At 43.1% G+C, this 19239-nt stretch overlaps 1 protein-coding gene across 1 annotated transcript in view; it reads right to left on the bottom strand.

Moving 5' to 3' along the window:
- Positions 1-19239, bottom strand: part of MARCHF9 (membrane associated ring-CH-type finger 9) — a 238714-nt gene that overhangs the window by 38664 nt on the left and 180811 nt on the right. The window contains exon 3 of the mRNA XM_077483655.1: positions 10839-10994. Coding sequence (XP_077339781.1) covers positions 10839-10994 — 156 coding nt within the window. The remainder of the gene's footprint in view (positions 1-10838; positions 10995-19239) is intronic.

Below are 19239 nucleotides of genomic sequence, written 5' to 3'. Positions count from 1 at the left end.
AGCCACTCTCACCTGGCTGCTTTTATAACCTCTCCTCTAAGCGCGGCTCCACTCCAGTCCCTATCAAGGAACCCTATATTAACCTGCGCATTGCAAGCCAGCGGGGCTGATCAACCATTGTGTATTTACTGTGTGTTTGTTTTCCTGTTTCCTGCTTGCTGTGTGCTATTCTTTTGTCTCTGTTACCAACCTTGCTGTGTTCTCGACTATTCCTGTCTGCTCATGACCCTGACCTTTTGGCGTGTCCCCGACTATCCCTGTTTGCCTGTGACCCTGAACCTTTGGCGTGTACACTGTTGTTCCTGTCTGCTAATCCCCCTGGCTTCTGCCTTATCCCTTTACTATCCTTGTTGTTCCAGCCTGCTGCTTCCTTCTACTGTAGTCTACCGTGAGCGTGAGCTGTGAGACCCTAGGGGCCGTGACTTGGAGCCAGACTGCAGCGCAGTCCATCCTCACCACTAGAGGCTCTGGTGAATACCTGCTGGCTCTTAGACTCTGCACCCTGGGGAATCTATGCTCTAGCTCTCACTGGGATCTGTGTTAGTGATCCATTAGACCTGCTTCCTGAACCTCCCTGGGTACTATCCGCAGCAGTCAGTCCTAGGGTCCACTATCTTAGCGGTGCACTGCCGACTCCTACGGAGTGCATCTGTCACCTGGTCTCAGGTGACCTGAGAATCAGCATGGATTCATAAAGAATCGTTCTTGCCAACCCAATCTACTAACCTTCTATGAGGAGGTGCCCGCTAGATAAAGGAAGGCCCGTAGATGTGGTTAATCTGGATTTTGCAAAAGCATTTCACACAGTTCCGCATAAACATTTACTGTACAAAATAAGGTCTGTTGGCATAGACCATAGGGTGAGTACATGGATTGAAAACTGGCTACAAGGGCAAGTTCAGAGGGTGGTGATAAATGGGGAGTACTGGGAATGGTCGGGGTGGGTAGTGGGGTCCCCCAGGGTTCTGTGCTGGGACCAATCCTATTTAATTTGTTCATAAATGACCTGGAGGATGGGGTAAACAGTTCAATCTCTGTATTTGTGAGCGACACTAAGCTAAGCAGGGCAATAACTTCTCCACAGGATGTAGAAACTTTGCAAAAAGATCTGAACAAATTGATGGGGTGGGCAACTACATGGCAAATGAGGTTCAATGTAGAAAAATGTAAAATAATGCATTTGGGTGGAAAAAATATGAATGCAATCTATACACTGGGGGGAGAACCTCTGGGGGAATCTAGGATGGAAAAGGACCTGGGGGTCCTAGTAGATAATAGGCTCAGTAATGGCATGCAATGCCAAGCTGCTGCTAACAAAGCAAACAGAATATTGGCATCCATTAACCACTTTCAGACCGGACCATTTTGCTGGTAAATGACCAGAGGTCTTTTTACACTTTGGCACTGCGCTGCTTTAACTGGTAATTGCGCGGTCATGCAATGTTGTACCCAAACAAAATTTGCGTCCTTTTCTTCCCACAAATAGAGCTTTCTTTTGATGGTATTTGATTGCCTCTGCGATTTTTATTTTTTGCGATATAAACGTAAAAAGACCGCAAATTTTGAAAAAAAATGATATTTTCTACTTTTTGTTATTAGAAAAATCCAATAAACTCAATTTTAGTCATACATTTAGGCCAAAATGTATTCAGCCACATGTCTTTGGTAAAAAAAAAGTCAATAATTGTATATTTATTGGTTTGCGCAAAAGTTGTCACATCTACAAACTAAGGTACGTTTTCTGGAATTTACGCAGCTTTTAGTTTACGACTGTCTATCTCATTTCTTGAGGTGCTAAAATGACAGGGCAGTACAAAACCCCCCCAAATGACCCCATTTTGGAAAGTAGACCCCCTAAGGAAATTGATAAGAGGCATGTTGAGCCCATTGAATATTTTATTTTTTTGCCTCAAGCGATTGAATAATGACAAAAAAAAAATTTTTTTTTTTTTTTTACACAAAGTTGTCACTAAATGATATATTGCTCACACATGCTATGGGCGTATGTGAAATGACACCCCAAAATAAATTCTGCTGCTTCTCCTGAGTACGGGGATACCACATATGTGGGACTTTTTGGGAGCCTAGCCGCGTACAGGGCCCCGAAAACCAAGCACCGCCTTCAGGCTTTCTAAGGGCGTAAATTTTTGATTTCACGCCTCACTACCTATTACAGTTTTGAAGGCCATAAAATGCCAAGATGGCACAAAACCCCCACAAATGACCCCATTTTAGAAAGTAGACACCCCAAGCTATTTGCTGAGAGGCATGTTGAGTCCATGGAATATTTTATATTTTGCCACAAGTTGCGGGAAAATTACAAACTTTTTTTTTTTTTTTTTTTTTTTCACAAAGTTGTCACTAAATGATATATTGCTCATGCATGCCATGGGCATATGTGAAATGACACCCCAAAATAAATTCTGCTGCTTCTCCTGAGTACGGGGATACCACATATGTGGGACTTTTTGGGAGCCTAGCCGCGTACGGGGCCCCGAAAACCAAGCACCGCCTTCAGGCTTTCTAAGGGCGTAATTTTTTGAGTTCACTTCTCACTACCTATTACAGTTTTGAAGGCCATAAAATGCCAAGATGGCACAAAACCCCCACAAATGACCCCATTTTAGAAAGTAGACACCCCAAGCTATTTGCTGAGAGGCATGTTGAGTCCATGGAATATTTTATATTTTGCCACAAGTTGCGGGAAAATTACAAACTTTTTTTTTTTTTCACAAAGTTGTCACTAAATGATATATTGCTCACGCATGCCATGGGCATATGTGAAATGACACCCCAAAATAAATTCTGCTGCTTCTCCTGAGTACGGGGATACCACATATGTGGGACTTTTTGGGAGCCTAGCCGCGTACGGGGCCCCAAAAACCAAGCACCGCCTTCAGGCTTTCTAAGGGCGTTACAGTTTTGAAGGCCATAAAATGCCAAGATGGCACAAACCCCCCCCCCCCAAATGACCCCATTTTAGAAAGTAGACACCCCTAAATTTAGGGGTACACTAGTGAGACTAGGTAATAAATGGCGGGTGCCCTGAAACTATAAAAAAATAACTAACCAACCAGCGTCACCTGTAACAGTTATATGGTGATCACTGGTGAAAGGGTTAACTAGGGGGCAATCAGGGGGCTTTATGCGGTAGTATATGGGGGTCCCTGGCGCTATAAAAAGCTGCGGCGAACCTAAATACCTACCTGCCTAACTAGCGTCACCTGTGACACTAATACAGCGATCAGAAAAACGATCGCTTATTAGGCTGGGTTCACACTGGAGCGATGCGGGAACGCCACGAATGCGCGGCGGGTTCCCGCATCGCATGCCTCCCGGCGGCAGTTCACACTGCCCTATGCGAACTGCTGGGAGTGTCAGTGAAATGTTAATGACACCCCCAGATCAGTTCGCATATCGCAGTGCGATCTGCAAACTTGGATCGCATGGTGTGAACACCCATGCGATCCGATTCTGCTGCGGACCAAAAAAAGGGTCCCGTGCGAGTTTGCGGCGGGTGCGGCGGGTGCGACACGAATTCAGCCATACTATCTGTATAGCTGAACTCGAATCGCACAGAGATCGGATGTGATTTGCACTGCAGTGCGGTGCGAATCACATCCGTTCTCATAAACCGCTGCAATGTGAACCCAGCCTTAGTGACACTGGCGACGGGGGGTGATCACGGGGTTAAACCTTTATTGGGGGGGTTAGGGGGGTACCTTAGAACTAAAGGGGGCTAACCCTAACTGCCCTAACAGTTATTAGTCACAAATGACACCTGCCGGGTGATCAGGGGGTTAAACCTTTATTAGGTAATAAATGGCGGGTGCCCTGAAACTATAAAAAAATAACTAACCAACCAGCGTCACCTGTAACAGTTATATGGTGATCACTGGTGAAAGGGTTAACTAGGGGGCAATCAGGGGGCTTTATGCGGTAGTATATGGGGGTCCCTAGCGCTATAAAAAGCTGCGGCGAACCTAAATACCTACCTGCCTAACTAGCGTCACCTGTGACACTAATACGGCGATCAGAAAAATGATCGCTTATTAGGCTGGGTTCACACTGGAGCGATGCGGAAACGCCGCGAATCCGCGGCGGGTTCCCGCATCGCATGCCTCCCGGCGGCAGTTCACACTGCCCTATGCGAACTGCTGGGAGTGTCAGTGAAATGTTACTGACACCCCCAGATCAGTTCGCATATCGCAGTGCGATCTGCAAACTCGGATCGCATGGTGTGAACACCCATGCGATCCGATTCTGCTGCGGGCCAAAAAAAGGGTCCCGTGCGAATTTGCGGCGGGTGCGGCGGGTGTGGCGGGTGCGGCGGGTGCGGCGAATGGCTGAACTCGAATCGCACAGAGATCGGATGTGATTTGCACTGCAGTGCGGTGCGAATCACATTCGTTCTCATAAACCGCTGCAATGTGAACCCAGCCTTAGTGACACTGGCGACGGGGGGTGATCACGGGGTTAAACCTTTATTGGGGGGGTTAGGGGGGTACATTAGAACTAAAGGGGGCTAACCCTAACTGCCCTAACAGTTATTACAGTCACAAATGACACCAATGCAAAAAAAAATAAAAAATAAAAAAAAAATGACATTGGTGTCACTGTGACTGGGGGGCAGGGGTAATTGGGGGGGTGATCGGGGGGTAAAGGGGGGGTGTGAGTGTGCCTGGCATGTTCTACTGTGTGTGGGATGTGTTGGTGCAACTCACTGATCCGCTCTCCTCCGTGTCGGAACGAAAAATACCGACACGGAGGAGAGAATACATCACTTCCTCTCCTGTGTTTACATTACAGGAGAGGAAGTGATGTCACCGGGGATTTCCATTCGTCGGGAGCGATCGCGAGGGGGTGGCCATGAATGAATGGCCGTCCCCTCGTCCGGGATCGCTCCCGAACGAAAACCGACCGCCGCAGGCACCGGGCGGGGGCCCGATCGGGCCCCCGACCCGCGGGAGGCAAAGCACGTACATGTACGTGCTTATGCCTGCCCGTGCCATTCTGCCGACGTACATCGGCGTGAGGCGGTCGGCAAGTGGTTAAAAAAGGAGATTAACTCCAGAGATAAAACAACAATTCTCCTGCTCTACAAGACTATGGTCCTGTCACACCTGGAGTATGCGGTCCAGTTCTGGGCACCAGTTCTCAGGAAGGATGTATTGGAAAAGGAGTGAGCATGAAGAAGGGCAACAAAGCTAATAAAGTGTCTGGAGGATATTAGTTATGAGGAAAGATTACAAACACTGAACTTATTCTCTCTGGAGAAGAGATGCTTCAGACGGGATATGATTTCAATATACAAATACCATACTGGTGACCCCACAATAGAGATAAAACTTTTTCGCAAAAGGGAGTTTAACAAGACTCATGGCCACTCATTAAAATTAGAAGAAAAGAGATTTAACCTTAAACTACGTAGAGGGTTCTTTACTGTGAGAGCGGTAAGGATGTGGAATTCCCTTCCACAGGTGGTAGTCTCAGCGGGGGGCATTGATAGTTTCAAGAAACTATTAGATAAGCACCTGAACGACTTCAACATACAGGGATATACAATGTATTACTGACATATAATCACACACATAGGTTGGACTTGATGGACTTGTGTCTTTTTTCAACCTCACCTACTATGTAACTATGTAACCTGAAGCATCTGCCTCAGGCTCCTGGAAATACAGCAATAGGTTCTTCTGGGAGTGTAAAAAAACTATCAGGTGTAGACAACAGAGATAAGCCCAGGAGATATCATGCACCTCCTTGGACTTAGCTCATAGTGTGCCTTCACTTTTTACAAAGGAGCTAGATTCCTGGAATTCACCTTTATCTTGCCAATAACTCTTTGACAAAATAACCTGCTTATATAATTGTTAAAATGTTTTTGTAATGGCAAATAAGGCTTAATTTTGGTAGCAATAAAACACCCAAAAGAATGTATTTACAGTATTTGATCCTTTGTAATTCAAAGAATGTTTTTGCCTAAAAGGTGGAATCATGTTTTAAAGTTAGAATCTGCACATTGTGTGTAATTTAATTATTTTGAATACTTGATGCTTCAACGCCATCACAAGAATTTTTGGAATGTAATATTTAGTTCCATAATAATTTTATTGAAATTCAACATGACAAACGAGAGAGCAAAGACACATGTTTACAAACACATATCACTCATAGTCGAGCGAAAGACATCACTTGAATATCTTATAAAAGGCAAACAAACAAGATGAAATGAAGCAGCTGTTAAGGAACATGGAAATGATGTGCAGTATCATCCGTTCTCATGTGTAAAATAAGCTACATAATTAAAAATACAGTTCAAAATGGCTTGACCGATAAGAAAACAAAAGAATAAGATCGGTCTGGCGGCAGAAGTAAATGTATGAAATTACTAGCTGTACATCAAATGATTAGGGAATAAAAGGCAGTAAAAAATATTTATGATGTATGGAAGATCGTACTATATGGGTTATGCAAAAAAAAAGGGAGGGGGGAATCGCATATTTTCCATAGAGGGGTGAACTCTGTGGATTCAACTGTCACCAATAAAGGACCGAAAGACAGAGAAGCCTAGAAGAAAAAGCAGAGGGGGGGGGATAGGGATAGAGAGGAAAAAAGGGGGGAAGGGGAATAGACGGAGACTGCCAAACTAATTTTGTAATGGAATATTTGCCAAATAAAACTGATCAAATATGTTCTCTTTACTTATAATTTCTCTTGTTTTCTCTATTTTCATGGGCCTGCGCCTATGCACGAGTACATCTATCCAAATTAAAAAACCAATGAATTTCTCGAACAAAATTCATATTAAACGTTCCTATGATAAAACATGCATATATGGATGTAGTTTCTCAGACCATCAACGTTTACGATGATTCGGTGTATCTATGTAAAACACCATCCATAAGTCTTCAAACCAACTGTTTGCTTAGTGGAAAGGTGTCACTAACACCACCAGTTGAAGATCGAAAATTAACATGAGTTTATTCACATTGGTCAGATAAAGCCAATATTTATAGGCCTCGCAGAGTCCCTTCCTCAAGGGATGAACTGATGTCATTGCTTTGCCTATAAAAAAGGACCATGCGAGGCCCCCAAACATTAACTGTATCTGACTGAATGTAAATTAGCCTTGGTTAATTTTTCATATCTTCAATTGAGTGCCGGTGACTCTTCTTTTTTACTGTAGTAACTCAATGCACCATCTATTGATGTCACTACAAGCACCTTCCAGCTACACTGGGCTCAACACTGAATGGAGTGCAGCCCAGAAATCTACTATTCTGTGTTTTGTTAGTAGCAATTAAGTCTTACATATAAAAAAGCACATTAGCAAGAGTGGTCGCAAAACATAGCCAACAAGCAATAGATTTTGAAGGTAAATGAAAAACTGCAATTTGCTCACAAGTTGAGAAAGCATTCCATATGCATTTTAGATATCGGTCATCTTTTATCATTGTGTATCTGGAATATCTAGGCTGTTTGTGACCAGGAACTGCTGGAGATTGTGATTATTTAGCTTCACAGTGTAGGATTATTTTGACTGTACTTTTGCCAATGTTTGGGACCAGCAACTGGACTGTGCAGTGTTAGCCTTAAGAATTTAGGTGTGCTTTAAATTTGCTCTTCAAGTCTGAACAATCTCATTTTGCAGAGGTTTTTGTGTCTATTCTTATTAGAGGAACTGAAGAAAATATTTCAAAGTCTTCCCCCATGTCCTCCCCTTTTCAGTACATCTACTCACCTATAGCACAAAAGAACTTCCAGCTGTACACCTGAAATGTGAGCTTAAATAACCAGTAGAATGAGCAATACACACTGTAGCTCATGGCCTTTTTGACCCTGTAAGCTGTGAAGCAATCCTTTCCTGACTGCTTTCTTGGCCCTGCTATCTCTAAAATGATAAAAATTTGCAAGATGAGACAAAAGCAGCCTATGAATTTACTAGCAAGATCATTCCATCTGCTGCCCACCATAGGGTGCTGACTGTTTTATTTTAATGTTAAAGTAAATTTAAACCCAAGGATGAAAAATGATATATTGCATTTTAACAGTGCCTAGACATGGTAGCTGCGTAAGCTTTCATTTTTTCAGGCTAAGAATATTTTATCAACTACAGAAAATGCCTGTTGATTTTACCAGAAATGCTGTGTCCTTGTGTCTTCCAGTAATATGATCTGGAAGCATAAGCAATATAATCTTCTTCAAAAAAGACGTTTGGGTTAGTTTTTTTCTTAAAATCGTACTTACCTAGGTGGATGCAGCATCGGTCCAATGCTGCATCTGTCCCCTGGGAACTGAGGGATCAAAGACCACTGATCACTCAGTTATCAGTGCTCCGTGAGTAGAGAACTGGTGACTGTCAGTCATGGCTCTCTGCTCTGCCCAGCCCAATAGCACCCCCACCCACCCACGCTCACTGGAGCAGCTCGCTGGGATGCTGAGCCAGGTGCCGGTCCAGGCATCTGGGGGGAACCCAACCATACGGTCACGATCTTTCCCCAGCCTGGACAGGCTCCTTGATGTCAGCGAGCAGCGGCAGCGGGCTTCAGCCCCGTGTCTGCTGAAAATGGGTCATAGGAGTACAGATCCACAGGTGAAATACAGCCATGTGAGCTTTGGCTGTACTTCTCCTTTAAACCAATCATTTCCCCGTCCCCTATGTAATGTAGCTGAACAAAGGCAGACATGTTTGAAGTTCAGCCTAAGTGACAACTTTGACTTCCTCAATGAATATATTGACTGATTAGTGTAGTCATCCAGGAAATAAAGCTGTGTTGTTCACAGGTTTTCCAGGAGAAAATTAAGTATCGTATTTATTGGCATATAACACGCGCCGGCGTATAACATGCACCCCAAGTTTAGGAGGGAACTTTAAGGAAAAAAACTTACATTTAAATGCCCATCAATGCAGCCTTATCAGTGTCCATCTGCAGCCTTGTCCATCATTGCAGCTTTGCCCAGTGTCCATCTGCAGCCTTGCCCAGTGCCTATGCAGCCTTGCCCAGTGCCTTTGCGGCATTGCCAAGTGCCTTTGGAGCCTTGCCCAGTGCCTTTGCAGCCTTGCCCAGTCTCTTTGCAGCATTGCCAGTCTCTTTGCAGCATTGTCCTGATTTAAATTTGGCGCCGATCTCCGCTGACTGTGAGCGAAGAGCGAGCGAAGTCGAGATACACAAAGCCGAGTGTACTTCGGCTAGACTCAGCTCTGCTCACAGTCGGGGCGGGACTGCGAGAGGAGCCGAGTCTAGCCAAAGTACACTTGGCTTTCTATATGTCATCGGCGCTCACTCCTCTTGCAATCAGTGGAGGTGGGTGTGACTGCGAGAGGAGCCGAGTAAATCCGAGTGTACTTCGGCTTTGTGTTCCGCTCGCTCCTTTCCTCACAATCAGTGGGGGATCGGCATATAACACGCACCCACGATTTTCCCCTGATTTTAAGGGGAAAAAAGTGTGTGTTACACGTCGATAAATACGGTAAAAAAAAAAAACATAAAAAATGTAAATGACTGCAGCCACTGCATCTAAGGACTGGTAAGCTGCAATATATGACAGTTTTGTTTTTGAGTTTAGATACAATCTATGTGTCTATACTTCTGGTTGTAAACTTTTTTGATACAGGGGACCTCAAGTGTGGCTCCTGACAAGACCCACAGATAATATTCAGTGAATGTAATGCTACAGAAAGCTGTCAGAGACTGTGGACATGCAATAGCAGATGGTGAGAGATTATCAACAGGAACTGGTCAGAGGAGATGTTCAGAGACAACTACATCTTACAGGAGTAGGTCAGAGACTGGGAACATGCTATAGAAATTGTTGGGGACTGAATACATGAAACATGAGACTGTTAGGCCTCTTTCACACAGGGCAGATCTGCTGGACGGACTCAGCTAGCTCAGCAGGGGATCGCTCCATTGATCCCTGCTGAGCAGGCGGATGACAGGTCCGTTTCTGCTCACTGTGCAGGGACAGACCTGTCAGAGCCCCGCTGTTCTCTATGAGGAGACTGCCAGGCTGTCCATTTTCATCCAATCCGCTGGACGGGTGGGAAATGTATCGCCATCTGTCTGTATTGAGCAGATCCTGTCAGATTGGATGGCAAGTGGGTGTCAGCGGACACATCTCTGCTGACATCCGTCTGCCCATAGAAGTCATGGGGTGGCCCTCTCGGATTTGCCTGAAAAATGGACAGGCAGATCCAAGTGGGCCATCCATGTGAAAGGGGCATTAGAGATCACTCCTTACAGCTTCTTAACAAATCAGTGTTTGCACATTTGCGCTCCCTACAGCCCCTTTAAAAATGACACATTTGATATTTCTATCAGCAAGATCCATTATAAAAGATCAGTGGGAAAACAAAGGAAGAGAAAAGAGACATAACACAGAAAAGTGAAAAATTAAACCAAGCCATTTAATAACTTACAGCCAGTTCAAGGAATATTTTTCTTCACTGGCCTGAGTAAACGCCTAGGTATGGATAACACATATTGCTATTGAGCCCTGAAGGCCCCACAGTAAGCTATCAGGCCGTAAGTTGGGCACCAGGGATCTAGATTTATTTTACCAAAATGTGCACTGCTGTTTCTAAAAAGGAACACCCAAGCAAGACTTAACAAGTTTTTACATTTGTAAGTGATCAGGTCATATTAAACTGCAAATGGAAACTCATGTCATAAGATCCTTGTCCTGAAAGATTTACCCCATTATAAACCACATACAAAGCACATTTAGATCTTTGCTAGCTGTAGATGAATCAGTAGAAAGATGCCATAAGACAGAAAATGTTCTTAGTTTGCAGACAGAAAGAATTCATTGCAGTCTAAGCAGTCACTTACCTGGAGGGGGTTCTTGGTACTGATAGCAAGGACATGATATTTGAAATAACACAGCTCACAGCTCCAGGATCCTCGCTCACTAATCCATCGTATTAGGCAAGGTTGATGTGTGCAGCGCACAGATCCATCACAGCGACATGGACTCAATAGTTCCCCCTAGAAGGGAAAGAAAAAGCATCAAAATTTTGTAACACACTGATACATAGAAATGTTAAGTCATATGCTATCGGTACTCCATACATAGACATTTGTTGTGCTGCTCAGAATGGACGTTGAAAGGATGTGCAGCTCAGAAGTGGAGCCATGCTGGCTTCAACCCCCCACTTCCTATTCATCTCCAGCCATTCCTTACAACTCTTTTGGCAAGATGATTTCAGTAAGATCAAACATCTCCACTAACCCAGGGTCACCCGCACTCCTGTCCTGGATTTTTTTATATATTGTATGCTATTACTGTAGTATGCGAAAATGAAAAAAAAAAAAAAAACAGACTGTCTTATGGAGAAATAAAAAAATAAAAATAAAAATAAAAGCACCAAACTGTTATATCTCTGGTGACCTAGGGGTTACATAAGGAATCTGCTGTCTACATGAAAAAATACCCACAAACACAACAATTCAAAAGATAGAGAAATGCTTAAATGCACACACAAGTGATGCCAAATAATAGAGGTGCACAATAACCTCATGTCAGCTGCCCACCTGTACTTTCCATCAGCAATGACAGCTAGATAACAAGATGCTAACAAGGGGCTGCAGTAATTGATTTGCAACAGCTCAATGGAAAACTCAGACATACAAAAATATGTCAAAGGAGCAGACTGATACCTCCCGCTTGTATTATTCCTTAATTACAAAGATATCAGTAATGTCCTCTATTAACTTCTACTGTATGATCAGTAATGATCAGTAATGTAGATAATGGAACATGTCAGGTTAGAATTTACAACTACAAAGAGCATTTATTGAAGTGTACAATAGTCAAACTTCAACCAACCAGCTAAGCTGAAACACATATTTAGAAATGGTTTTACATGCGAAAAAGCATACTTCCAACTGAGGCAAGGGACACACCAGGGCCGTCTTTAATATTGATTGGACCCTGGGCAAAACATTTCTTGGGCCTCCTCCCATGCAATTTCACTCTCCACCTGCTCTGAGACATACAATAAATAGCAGCTAGACTTAAAATCAGTTTACTGTATCAGATCAGACAGCAATTGCGATTAGTTTCCAGCAGTTACAGCATTTAATTAATGCTTACTGGCTGGTTGCTAGAGGTTACAGCACACATTACGGCTCACTGATTAGTTGCTAGAGGTTACAGCAACTAATCAGGTTTCTGCTTGTTAATTGGTTGCTAGAGATTACTGTACAGTAATACTTCTCACTGATTGGTTGCTAGCTAGAGGTTACAGTACATCATCTCCTCACCGCAGGGGGGCATGATATACATATGAATGCTGCCTTTATTTACATATCAATGCCGCCGGCCGCAGTTATTTACTTATGAATGCTGCTCTTATTTACATATGAATGCCAGTTATAAACACTCGGTCTGCAGGTGAGTCATCTGTACACAACAATAAGGCAGAGCTGGGCAGCATTAGTACCCACACTTCATACTGAGATATAAAGACACAGCACAGGACTAAAACTTCAAAGGACAAGGACATTTAAACTGGAGTAGTTGGCAAGTATGAGGCAGCTGCTTTGGGCTCCACAACAATGACAGGGTCCAGGGCAGCTGCCCCTTTTGCTCTGCCTTAAAGACGGCCCTGGGACACACCACCATCATGCCTGCAGTGGCATAGATAATTTAGAATTAAAGTGATTTTAAAGCCATTTTTTGCATAAATCAGATACTAATAACATAACTTACATTTTTTAAAATAAATTTCCTCCTCTAAGCTTCCTTTTGAAACTGTCCCCTGACTGCGCTATCTCGCTCCCATTATATTTGTGCCCCCTGTGCCACCATGACCCTGTAGAGTATCATAGTACCATAGGAGTCTCCCCATGTGCGCGCTCCCAATTGAAATTTAACTGTATATGCAAATGTTTTAAGCACCACACACACACACACACACACACACACACACACACACACACACACACACACAAAAAGTCATGCCTCCTCCTCACAGAATTGACTGACAACTGCTCTCTGTCTACCCATGGCTCTCAGAAAGGAGGTTAGCTAAAATAAAAAAAATGGAAAAATCAGCACAAGGGAAATGCAGTCAGTATTGTGTCCCTTGTGCTGATTCCTGCGCTGTTAAGAGAAATCCTTTTCTGTCCATGCACTTGATTCAAGAGCTCAACTCCCCACTGGGTTGTACGAAAAAATACTTGTAGTGTATACCCGGCTTTAGAGTTCGCTTTCCATTTATAAAAGCTGTAGCGCGGCTTCTATGATTGGAGCAGCTGGGTGGAAAGGGTGGGCATAGTCATAGACCCTTAGTTGTATTACCCCTGCCACACTGGAAGAATACGGTGGAAAGGTGGGGGTTGTATGAACGGAGGAGGATTTCAACTAACAGAGGAATCAGCACAAGGGACACATCCTACTGACTAAGTTATGTGCCTTGTGCTGATTTTTCTGGGTTTTTTATTTTATTTTAGCTATACAGTATGTAGGCTTTAAGCATGCCTATATGTCTGGCAAGGCAATTAAAACAGATTGCCAAATTCTTTTCAATCATTCCACTGTAAGGAAACAGATCTGCTAGTGGTATATACTCAATACTGCCTATCTGTACCGAACTGACCAACCCAGCAAACTCAGCCCAAGAGATGAAAGCTTGATGCTAAAAGAAGTCTCCAAATCCTTACTTTTTCACATAACTGTATACAAATTTTAACAGTGTACTGAGCTGTTCTTATGAACTCATCATACAAGTACTAGCCTTCCTGGGAGGATGCCTATTGCAGATTCAAGGACAGAGGGGTAAAAACCCTATCTCTTATGCTGTGTACACACGGCTGGATTTTTCGGCAGAAAAGGTCCAACGGAATCATTCCATCGGATTATTCTGATCATGTGTGTGCTTCAGTGGACTTTTTTCTTTAGAAAATTCTGACGGATCTAGAAATAGAACATGTTTTAAATCTTTCCGATGGAATCAATTCCTATCGGGAAAACCGTTTGTCTGTATGCTATTCCGACAGACCAAAAAGGAAGCAAGGGCAGCTATTGGCTTCTGGCTATTTAACTTCCTTTTTCTAGTCCCGTCATACATGTTGTACATCACCGCGTTCTAAACGATCGGACCTTGGTGTGATTGTGTGCACGCAAGTCCGTTTCAGAGGAACTCCGTCACAAAAGCCATCATGCCGCATACACACGACTGGACTTTTCAAGGGACTAGGTCCGAAGGTCTTTCCGACTGACTTTCGGCGGAGTTCCAACAGACTTTCCGAATGAACGGACTTGGCCACACACAATCACACCAAAGTCCGATGGATTCTAATGTGATGACGCACAAACGGACTAGAATAAGGAAGTTCATAGCCAGTAGCCAATAGCTGCCCTAGCGTTGGTTTTTGTCCCTCAGACTAGCATACACACGAACGGATTTCTTGGTCCGGTGGAGTTCAGGTGGGAAAATTTAAAACATGTTCTGTTTCTAAAGTCCGCCGGATTTTTGGCAAGCAAAGGTCCGATGGAGCCCACACACGATCGAATTGTCCGACGGACCTTTGCTGTCAAAAAGTCCGGTCGTGTGTACGTGGCATCAGAGTTTATTCTGATGGAAAAATCGATCGTGTGTACACGGCATTAGAGCCAATTTACACGGGCGATTAAACACTCTGCGATTTCAAGCTTTTGGAATTGACAGATGTGTGCGAATAGCTGTGTCTGTTGAGGCCGTATAATGCAATGACAGGCTGTTGGCAGCCACAACTATTTGTGACTGTTTTCACAGCCAACAATCACCTTCAGTAATTGTGGCTGGTAGAACTTTGTGCATCACAAATAGCTATGGCTGGTGACAGCCTGTCAATGCATTGTATGGGCTCAGTGACTGCAGCTATTCACACACATCTGGTAATTCCAGGCGCAGGAATCTGCAGATTCTTGCCGCTGGAAATCGCAATGTGTAATTGCCCGTAAATATAGACCCTTATTCTGCCCCCTGTGTTCTAACTTCGTTTATCAGTGGTGATTAACTGTGCATATACAAAAATGAATGGATACTATACATGATATTTGGGTACTATAGCTGATTATATGGTACTTTGTAATAAGAATCATGTGACATCACTGCCCTAAGTGCTCTCTAATTGGCATAGAGTGCAATTGGTATACAGTGCAATATCCTATCTAATGCTGTAGCAGTTTCTCTGGAATAGTATGATAACTAATCTGTATTGATTTTTATTTATAAATATCAATTTATGACATTTTGCAATATATGTTATTTGGTGCTTCTGACAGGACTGTCTCTAAAGATCTATATAACTGCTTAAAGGATGGATCTGGGCAATGGTGTTGAATTATGCAATATTCTTTTGTGCGGCCACTTCTACACTGACAGGTCCTCATCAAGTATGCACTGGTCCATGGAAAAACAGGCATATGACATGATGATAATGGACTATTCTATAGCTACATCTCATTAAATTTTAATTCTTGTTTATTTATTTAATTCAGTGAGTTGTATAGCAATAATGAGAAGCAGCATTTGAGAATTATTTCCCATTGATTATGTGAACCTTAACCACTTCGCCTCTCACACCTGTTCACCCCTATGGACCAGAGCAAATTTTGCAAATTCCTGCTTTGGACCTGTTTATTCAGCGATATCTTTGTCATTACTAAATATAACAAGGTAATACAGCTATATTTTTTTTAAAGATAAACAAGGCTTTCTTCTCATGGCATTGTCTTGCAACAATGATTGTTTTTGTTCTGAAATCCTTAGACAATGAATGCAACACGACTAAACAAAATGCACTTTTAATTTTTTTGAGCTGTGTTAAAGTGGTTGTAAAGGCAGAAGGTTTTTTTTTTTTTGTTATCTTAATGCATTCTATGCATTAGGATAAAAAACTTCTGTGTGCAGCAGCCCCCCTACTACTTACCTTAGGTCCATCTAGATCCAGCGATGTTGCACAAGAGACTCGGCTGTCCAGGACTCCCTTCCTCATTGGCAGCAGCATGGTGCCATTCAGTAAAAGTCAGTGAGCCAATGAGGGGAGAAAGGCGGTGGGGGCTGGGCTGCAGCTCCCTGTCTGAAAGCTGTGGCTCTGTTCGGGTGCCCCCATAGCTAGCTGCTTTCTGTGGGGGCGCTCAACGGGAGGGAGGAGTCAGGAGAGCCAAAGAGGCAACCGAGAAGAGGAGGATCTGGGCTGCTCTGTGCAAAACCACCTGCACAGAGCAGGTGAGTATAACATGTTTGTTAATTTTACAAAATATTTGCAGATAAAAAGTGTGCATTTTATTCTGTAATTTGTCCTGTTTAAAGTGACACTAAAATTATGATTGTGGTGCAAAGCATTGTAAACTTATGGAATAACATTTTATTTTGTTTTCATTTTGCCCCAATGGTAAATGTGTAAATATATGTTAAATATGTAAAAGAATAGGTTAAATGTGTAAAAATAATAACAAACAAAACAAAACAAAAAAAGTTTAAAATATTAATGATTAATAAAATAGAAACAAACAAAAAAAAAATCAGCTGGAAAATAATAATTAAATGTTGAAGGAGAATAAGGAGTTAATTAGAGCTGATTAGAGTAAACTAAGTGTCAGTAAGAGGTTAAACATATGAACATTTTATTCATCAGTTGCTTTAACAGACATCTTCTCTAGCTCAAAGTTCATCCCTTTGATCTGCAGATGAGTGAACAAAATGATAGAAAAGTAACATTATGTTACTTTGTACCTTTCTATATTTTCTTCTGGAGCAGTGTTATTTATAAACACTAACTCAGACTGCTTTTTTGACAGCTGCAGCTACCTTCTCTGTGTACACAGCAATCCCGACCTTGATCAAAGCTGACAATTGGGTTTCACTGGGGGAGGGGGGTGGTCCCAGAGACACTGGGCGTGCTACATAAGTCCTGTGTACAATGATGACATTTTTGTGGTTGAGACTAGCACACCCAAAGTCTCAAACTACCAGTAACAATTAACTAAACTGACCACATTGATAAAGGCAGAACACCTTGCTGTCCTTCTCATACTTTTTGTTGTCCTCTCAACAGTTCCATCAGCACTGAATCCCAGCAAACCATAATATGCAGAGATTGACACTTGCTAGCAGTGTGAATGCCTGGCCTGTCCCTTTCACCTCCACCATCATCCTGTTGGCTCATCGTTATAGCAGCTACCTGTCCTATATAATAGGTAGTTGCTACAGTCGGTAGCAATGGGTTGGATCTTGACGCTGCTAAAAAAATCTGGGCTCTGGAAGAGACAGCTAAAGGTAGCAGTGACTGCATCTTAGTAATTTTCAACCTTTTTCCAGTTAAAGCAACCTTTGGAATCACACACAATCCTAGGGCACACCTGTGTGAGGGCTTGTTCACACCAGGAGGTGCATGCGAGCACACACGCTTTTTTGTGCGTTTCCACACGGTGCATTTTTTTAATGAGCAGCTCTATGTGTATGAAACTCACAAAAGGCTAAGGGCGTGATTTTTTAAATTACTACAGTACCATGCATTTTATCAGGCACAAACGTACGTGCATTTGCTAGATGCGAAGAAGAACAATTAATGGCACCCACGCACGCCTGCAAATGGCAGCACATTTTTGTGTGGTATGGGAAAACACACACATTTACAAGCGGCTTGCTGTAGGGGCACTCAGAAAAGAGGAGGAGCCAAGATTTCCGGTGGGGTCCCCAGAAAAGGAGGTTCAGGGCTGCACTGTGCAAAACCACTGCATGGGGCAGGTAAGTATAGCCTTTACAATTACTTGCATTTACCTTGTCAAACACCAAAGCTGCTGGTGCTGAAAGCTCCCTTTCCTGCTCTGAGTTCTACCAGTGCCCAGAACTTGACATTGAAAAACACAAATTTGCAAAGAGCAATGATGATCTAAGAAGTGCAGTAACATACAGCAACCAATTAGATGGCAGTTTAGTTGTTTTGGGTATTTCCACGTTGTTACTTGATATTATTGACTACCTAAAATTGCTATTGCTTAATGAGGTAACAAGGAATCGATATTATATGCTAGATCAATGAAAGAAGAGTTCTGATTGGACAATAAGGCGTAAAGCATTTTGCTTTATTAACCAAGCTAACAAATCTTAAGCCGCGTACACACGGGCGGACTGTCTGGCCAACTTAGTCCGTCGAAACACATTTCAGCGGACAGTCCGCTCGTGTGTGGGCTTCAGCTGACTTTTTCAGCGTGCAGTCTGGCGGACTAAGTATTTCGGAATTTCCGTAATATTGTCCGTCAGACTTTGGTTTCAGCGGACAATCCGCTCGTGAGTAGGCTAGTTCGACGGACTAAGTATGGCGCATGCTCAGAAAGGATTTACACGGCGAAAGGTTGCATTGCTGTGTATTTTACTTCCTATTTCTAGTCCCGTCGTACGTGCTGTACACGTCATCGCGCAAACTTTCGACGGACTGTTTTGCATCCGTGTGTGGTCAAGTCCATTCATTCGAAAGTAGGACGGACTGTCCGTCGGATTGTCTGACGGACTAAGTTGGCCATACAGTCCGCCCGTGTGTACGCGGCTTTAGGTATCTAAAATAAAGACTTGTTGTCTTCAACCAGCAGTCGATGTCTAAGCTAAAAGGGCACTTCCACAGTGGTGGCAATGCTTACCACCATTTGAAATACAATCTATGATAGATCACTTTTCAGGAGGATAGCGTAATAGCAACTGGCAGATGTTTAGGAGGTGTTACTGCCATCTCCGGATGCCTGTTTTTTTTTTATTTATTTTTTATTGCAGTTTAGGTTTGCAGGACTTTGCAACAACTGCAAGCACATTTATCTTCAAGTCTGTTTTGCGGCTATGGGCACTATTGTCTATCATACACAGCCCCATATTTACACGGGAACCCTTCAAGTAAAACCTAAATCCTTGTGGCTGATGTTCTCCTTTGTTACAAGCAGAGGGACACTGCCTCACATGTGTACCACTTCCAAACATCCACTGCATGCGGGGGAGCTGGTGATGAGCAGTGTCAGCAATGACAGGCGGATCTCTCACAGCATGTCATTTATGGTGACAGAGTTGGGTTATGGACAGCCTGCTTACATGTCCTAATTGTGCTAGTCAGTTTAAGCCATATGTCTTCATCATTTAAATTAGGTAGAATAAAGAATATGCATGCTTCTTGTTTGGATAGAGTGTTGACAAGCTTTCCAGGCTTCTACACAAATCCAAAAATACACAGGTGCCAGGAAACAACACTGCTGTAT

This window comes from Lithobates pipiens, unplaced genomic scaffold (assembly GCF_037356315.1).
Source record: "Lithobates pipiens isolate NorthernLeopardFrog02 unplaced genomic scaffold, aLitPip1_a1.2 Scaffold_16, whole genome shotgun sequence".
In the NCBI taxonomy this organism is placed as follows: Eukaryota; Metazoa; Chordata; class Amphibia; order Anura; family Ranidae; genus Lithobates; species Lithobates pipiens.
Note: the sequence above shows the minus strand (reverse complement) of the source record. Positions and strands in the feature narration are given on the sequence as shown.